General features: G+C 35.9%; 1 protein-coding gene across 1 annotated transcript; it reads right to left on the reverse strand.

The window, feature by feature from the left end:
- Positions 1-5,350: 5,350 nt before the first annotated feature.
- On the reverse strand, positions 5,351-5,737 carry LOC115885831. Its single transcript, XM_030904856.1, has one exon. It carries the CDS (start codon positions 5,735-5,737, stop codon positions 5,351-5,353), a length of 387 nt encoding a protein of 128 aa, XP_030760716.1.
- Positions 5,738-7,634: the final 1,897 nt, after the last annotated feature.

A 7,634-nucleotide genomic window follows, 5' to 3' on the forward strand; every position in this document is an offset into this window, starting at 1 on the left:
CTTTGTTCCCATTTGGCGACGTGACGACAGGAATATGCCAATTCAATACAGAATAAGACGGCATTAAATTTATATTAATCTTTTATTCACCTTAGGCATTTTACAAAATTTTAATAAAGCTTAAAAGCAAGTAAAAGAAAACACTAAAACAGAGCAGCACCCGATGCAATCTGAGGCAACTATACATTTATTACGGTATATTAAGTTATGGTCACTATGAAGTAGCCGTTTTTCATCCCCGTGACTTTTTGGTGGCAATGAATGAGCGACGGCTACTTTATAGTGACGTAGGAAGGTAGCAGTAATCATTTTGCTACTTTCAATGCTACTATAAATTTGAAGTAACTAGGAGTCGTGGCCGCGACTACCCCGTAACTTAAATTGTTACTATAAAGTAACAAAACTTAATGGAGGCATTATGGTAGCACTTGTTAGTAACCGCTATTTTGAAAAGTTACTATAAAGTTTTTGGTCTTTTATGGTAGCATATTCGAAGATTCGGGTAGTTCCAGCCACTTCTTTAAATTACATGTTTGCGACTTGCAATCGGGGTGTTTATTTTTCACTTTTATGGTAGGTAGGCACTAACCGGTCACTCTCGAAATATACTTCAAAGTGACTATTCCTTATAGAGTAACACTTTAAGTGGCAGAGTAGAAGTATAGTATAGAACTAGGAACTATACTTTAGGGTCAGTGACATTTTAAAAAGGACTGGGAACTATATTTGCTAGTTGGGAACTCAGTTAACAGGGACAACCAAAAAGTAAAGAGGCAACAGAGAAATAATTATTTTGAATGTCTGGAGTGCGGAAGAGAGATAACATCACGTATAGGGCCTTTCAGTCACAGAAAAGCTCATAAAAGGGAACGCCTTACGAAACCATCTTCTATTGCGAGTCAAATATTCGTCAGCAAGTAATAACAATAGTAGGAGTAGCGATCTATGAAATATATTGTTGTTTATTTAAATGCGTTTGTAGTAAATTGATCATACCCAAATATTTTGTCTACATTCTTGAAATTTATTTTATAGACACTGTAGCGTTTTTTATAAACATTACCACTGCGAACGGCAGCTTTTCGTTGGTAGAGCAGTCCTGGATAAGGTATTTTACTGGAAATAACTAATTAACAATAATAACTCGAAATTATAAATATTGGGCGCCAGGCATTAACAGAGAAAGAAAACACAGTTGTTTATTACTTAAAACTAGTGACTATATTCATTCATGATGTATCCTGATGGTAAATAGCATTGAACAATTTTAATAATTATTATAGTGGTTATATGTCGAGTAAAGCTATGTATGTAAATAATATTAAATATGTTCTATGAAAAGACTATGAAAAAATACAATGCGTGTAACGTTATAGAAAATATGAGAAAGGTAGCATTACTTTATTTAAATTGTTAAATTTTATGCGGTGTTAAGTCTGATATGTTGCAACCTGTAGATTCTAGAATCTATGTCTGGTTATTCATCTGTTAATATAGCTTAATAATAATATCTATAGAAAGTAATACTATTACAAGGCGTAATGTAATTAAACCTAAAATCTAAATCATATTGTAACAACTAAATCGACATAAATGTTCTTAATAATCTAACCACTAAATATAGTCTGTACGATATTATTTAAATATGTACGTTAAGTTAAGACTGAAAATCGACTGAAAACCAGAACCTAAATCTACACTTAGCTGTTCTTGGGGCAATCCTGTTTCAAAGAGTAGCAGCGTGAGGTGGGCTCATATCTCTGTACTGTCTGTCGGCGATCCTGTTGGCCAAAACAACAAAAGGGGCCAGAATGAGGACACCACGAATCAATACAGCCGTAGCTACTGACTAGGCTTAGAAATAGGAGCGAAGCAGCATGGGGCTTACGCTGTATCCATACTGTGGCAATATGGGGACACTACCCGTACCTTGGATACTACTAGGACCTTGGATAATGCCCGTACCTTGTAAATAGTCCGTACCTTGGACCCTAAAAATATGAAACTCTTGTTTAAAACCAAACAAGGTCTAATAAACAAAATAAACCTACCTCGAATTACTTCCGAGGGCTCAATAATAAACAAAAGAACTGTCCTTTCTTCCATTTAACATTCTGGAGGACAACAGCAAAAGTACACCAACGTGCCAGCAAAATACAAATACAAGTTAAATTGGGACATCCAAAACTCTACCCTAAAAATATGCAGTAATAATATCTCATCTTTACCTGTTGCTTTGAAATAGCAGCTGATTCAAATTATACAGCAAGATTTAAATAATCACCATTTCTAAAAGCCGGGATACAACAGAGCGGCAAAACAAAGTTAGGTTTAGCACGGAGAGAGTTGACAGAAGCGATGTTGACAGCGCCTCCTCAGAGCGATAACAGGGTTGTGTCAAACGATAACAAGGTTGGCGACTAGAACGTAAAAATTGCGCCAAGCGTGCCAAATAAATTATTAGGCCTGAACGATACGGAATCCGATGACGATACGCCAGACATCATATATATCATATATAAAAAATACATGTAACGAACTAAAAACGTTACAACACAGATCCATTAGACGTACTTTATTTTTCCAGCAAGAATCAATGAAATGAAAGATTATTAAGTATTTGCTAATTGTATCTTTTTCCATTTCTTGTGACTCCTTTTAAGATGTAAAATAATTGAAAATTCCTTTTTTTTAAATAGTGACTTTTAGTAACTTAAATTATTACTGTAACACATTATTTATCAATAAAGCTGTAAATTATACACGAACGGCTTTTAGACCGAGAGCTGGCTACATAAAAAAACTTATCATCGTTACATGTAGCGTGTCTTTACGTAATGGCTAATTTGTGTGAAGTATCCTTTTGTGTAGCCATTGTAAAATAGTCATGTCTGCCAGCGCGATCCCGGAGCTTAAAGCGGGGGCGGTCAATCGAAAGGGTGAAATTTTGACACTAAAAATATATAGTACACGAGTTATAATTGCCAAATAGGTTTTATTTATTATTAGGAGACGTATAAAATTGTTGACAGACATTTTTCTCGTGGCTGAAGTGCCGGCAGACAACGCGAAAGAGGCATAGAATTTTGACAAAAGAAAATCATCGCAAACATGCATGTCGGTTGGTGGAATGTCATGTTTATTGTTAATTAATTTAAAAAGCCGTGTGCAAAAGGGCAGACAAAAAAATCGTTATTGAAATAATAAAAAAAAATATATTTATAATATAATCGTATATTATATGATTTATCTATACTTAAATGGATGAGGCGGCCAGCGTTTCCTGAATAAAGCGCTAAAGAAATATCGCGCTTTTGATAACTGTCTGTAGCTGATTGAGCCACGATCTTTTTGTCTGACCTTTTCGTACGGCTTTTAAAATAAATAAATATGACATTTCACCAATCGGCATGCAAATATGCAATAATTTTTTTCATTCTTCAAATTTCATTTTATAATTTTTAAAATTTCATGCCTCGAAAAATGTCGGCCAACAATTTTCCACGTTTCTTAATAATAAATAAAAGCTATTTTCGCAATTATAACTCATGTATCTTATAATATTTTTAGTGTCAAAATTTCACCCTTTCGATTGGCCGCCCCCGCTGTAAGCCCCGGGATCGCGCTGGCAGACATGACTATTTTATAATGGCTACACAAAAGGATACTTATATTGTAACAGTCAAATTTCCTCGCAACGACCTCTGTGTGCTAGCTCATAAATTATCGCAAATAACTATTATTTTTGCATCATGTTTACTATAATTTTATTGTTAAATACTATTTTATTTAGTATTTTACAATTATGCAACCCGATATACACCGCGCTATAGATACACAATATTGTCACTGGACCAGGCACACCAGCAGTAGTAGGCTTTTTATCCATCTCTCTATATCTTTGACCATCACTTTTGTCCGTCACTTGTCACTGTCAGATCAAATCAGATGTTTTTGGATTTATTTATCCTTTGTTTTGGTTATTGAAAATTTATAATTATCAGATAAAATTTCGTAGTTAAATTGGTTATTTTTGATGTGGATCGCAGTGTGCAATTCGTTCTTTTAATTGTGGGAATTTGTGAGTTTAGTTCGTTCATTGACCGGATATCGAAGATGGCTGTGAAAATAATCTAGAACATCGTTTTTTATTTATGCCTTTTTGTGAGTTGGACTAGTCAAGATATATAGTTCTCTATCTATATCCTGGAGGGAGATTTCCGGTTGAAATCTGATTTTGTGAAGGAAATCGAATCCTTGCATCACTTCTTGTGTATCCACCGTCAGAATATCGTCGTGAAGAACTGGCTGCCGTTTCGTGAAGCATTCCCTGTTGGTGAATAGCAGGTCTTCGTAAAGAAGGATTAAGGCTTCCGGAACACATTTGGTCAGAGACGTGGTTGTATTTTGTGGGATTCCATAATGGGATTAAAATAGCTTTTTTCCGACCGATATCCCGATTCCACGTGCCCAAGAAGTCCCCGAACAGTTCCAAGAGCAAGAAGACCGATCCAGACCGTACAGCACAGAACAGTCCAGAATTCCATCCGTTCCTGCTGCCCGCGTGTAGAGTTACCCGTTGGACATCATAAACCCTCGTTGAGGGTTTTTTATGTTCACCATTTGAAATCTCAACATCTACCTTTCACCTGTACCTCTGCTGACATCCGTGGGATCCAGTGACAGTACACCGAGCTGCTGTACACCGCCTTAGCAACCCTGTAGCTATACGCCGTAGCTCAGCCGGAGGAAGTTTTCAAGTATATCACATCGAGTAGAGTAAGACTGTTTAGATATTTGTATAATTTTAGATTTGATTTATGGGTATAAACCACCCTGATTGTATCTAGTATTAAGTTAGATAAGAGGGTTTGACGTCATAGGTTTAGTTATTTCTCATTTGATTTAAATTCTATCTTCTTTTCGTACATTTCAATTTTAGTAGTCTTATTTACAGTCTAGTCTCACAGTTAAGTTAGAGTCACTTAAGTACAAATAGTTATAGAATATTTGAAGTTCATGAACTTTCATGAACTCAACTATGCAACTATGCACTCAACAGTTCGAGGTTAGTGTTGAAGTCTACTTAATAGTTACATCTTTATTGCCGAGTTCATAGAGTATAATCTCGTGGCGCCCTTTTATTAATATCTTTGTACCCCGACCACCCGGCTGTTAAAAATTAAAAAGCTAGTGGCCTCTATGTAACTCATTCTGCATTAAGTAAACTTGTGTTTTATTGAACTTCGAATTAGAAAGGGCGCGGCAATATATATATTTGGGATTAATCTTATAAAAATACAGTTACTGTACTATACAGATTATACAACTAAATGTTGCCTTCCCAGTCTCAATCGCCAGCCATCTCTGTCGTACACGAGATCTTCTTCGATATTCCGATCTCCCATCGCCTGTCGTATACCATCGTTCCAGGACCGACGCGGGCGTCCCCTTTTATTTCTTCCAGTGGGTGAACTTTGAATACACGTTTTGGCCATCTTGTGTCCTCCATCCTCATTAGATGACCAAACCATCTCAAACCTCTTTTCTCTATTCGTTGAATTACTGTTTCTTGTGCCGATGTTCTGTTTCTGATTTCCTCGTTTCTCACTCTTTGTAATCTGGACACTCTAGCACTTCTACGTAAGTAATCCATCTCTACAGCCAATATTCTCCGTTTATCTTCTTCTCTTAAGGCGCATATCTCACTCCCATAGCATAAGACCGATTCTACCATTGTTTGGCCAATATGTTTTTTATTCTTTATATTAATATGTTTGTCCCACCAGATTGAGTTGAGTGCCCCTACCACTCTCCTCGCGTTCTGAATTCTCTGTCGTATCTCTGTCCCATCGATTCCATTTTTTATCAACTATAACTCCTACATATTTGAATGTGTCCACCTGTTGTATTTCTGCCTTGTCGTCAATTAGAATATCAAATTTGGCGTCGGAATTTAATACCAAGTATTCTGTTTTTTCTAAACTGACTTCTAGACCCCATTCCTGATACTCAGTATATAGTATCCTGAGCATAAACTCTATGTCAAAGGAATCTTGAGCAAATACTGCTTGATCGTTGCAAAGTTAAGTGTCAGAAGATGTTCCTCATTAATTGGAATACCCATTCCTTGACATGATCTCTTCCACCTCCTAAGAGCTATCTCCAGGTAAATATTAAACAAAAGAGGGGATACGCAACAACCTTGTCTCAGACCTTTCGTCGTACATATGGGTTCTGGGAGTATCTTTCCTTGTTTTATATAACTGATGTTATCGGTGTACAGTTCTTTGATAACTTCTAAATAAATAAATAAATGCCTTTATTGTCAAAAAATTTTTCAATTTGTAGACAAAGGTAAACTAACAAACAAAGTAGAAAAAAAACAAGGTACACAAACTAACAAACAAAAGATAATACAAAACATTATATAAATAATATTGTCAGTCTTATTGTTAAAATAAACATTTATAAAGGTTTACAATGTCAAAGAACAAAAATTTTCATTTTTCATAATTCAATTCAATAATATTCAATAACATTCAAAAATATTTAGCCAGTTCATAGCAAAATATCAATGACCTCTAAATAAATTAATTTTCGATGTCATTAGTAAATATAGCAATAGCAAACATTAGACCAGTGTTTTCAAGATCAAATTCGATTTTCAATTCAAATATAATTCATTTACGGCGTAGAAAGCCTTGTCTAGTAAATAAGAGTTCAATGCTTTGCGAAATGAAAAAATGATGTTATGGATTTGATTTCAAATGGCAGGTGATTGTGTATTTTTTTCGAGTTGTATAATATTGAACTTTTAACTAACTCTGAGCGTGGGGTAGGTAGATAAAGATCTTGCTCCGCATTCCTGAGTGGATAAGTGTGAGATGGCCTTTCTTGAGAAGCTGATACATGTTTACGTATTAGGCAAACGGATTCAAATATAAATAAGGAAGGAAGAGTCAATATTCTTAATTCCTTAAAGTCCCGGCAATGAGTTCTGCTGTTTAGTCCTAGTGAATATCGAGCAGCTCTCTTCTGGAGCTTGAAAATGCGGTCAAATTGAGTCGCACAACACGTACCCCAGAATGGAAGGGCATACCTGAGGTGCGACTCAAAAGTGCATAATAAACAGTTCTAGCCACTGACAAGTTAAGCTCCTTAGAAACAGACCTTAATGCAAAACAGGCAGAGCTCAATTTTTTCGACAAAGCTTCGATATGTATGTCCCATTTCAGAGAATTGTCCACAACAAGCCCTAAAAATTTTACAGATTTTACGACGTCAATGGTGGTGTTGTTAAGTACAAAAGGCTGCAACGAGTTTTTATACGACAAAGCTTTAGTTTCAGAAATGTTGAGACTCAGGAGGTTCGAATCGCACCAAGATTTAATGGTGATTAAGTCATTTGATATAATCCTATGAAGTGCCGTGATATTCTTGTTGCTCCAAGTGAAGCTAGTGTCGTCCGCAAAAAGACATATTTTGCCACTGATGTTTATGTTAGCAATGTCGTTAATAAAAAGAAGAAACAAAATAGGGCCTAGTACTGAGCCTTGTGGTACTCCACATTCTATTGGCTTGCTAGAAGACAACGTGGTATCCACCCTCACAAGTTGATTTCTGTTGCTCAG

Source organism: Sitophilus oryzae, unplaced genomic scaffold, assembly GCF_002938485.1.
Source record: "Sitophilus oryzae breed Bouriz unplaced genomic scaffold, Soryzae_2.0 scaffold_425_pilon_pilon, whole genome shotgun sequence".
NCBI classification, from domain to species: Eukaryota; Metazoa; Arthropoda; class Insecta; order Coleoptera; family Curculionidae; genus Sitophilus; species Sitophilus oryzae.

Excerpts from the sequence above, each read along its gene's own strand:
- LOC115885831 (XM_030904856.1), bottom strand. The coding sequence starts at position 5,737 with ATGGTAGAATCGGTCTTATGCTATGGGAGTGAGATATGCGCCTTAAGA.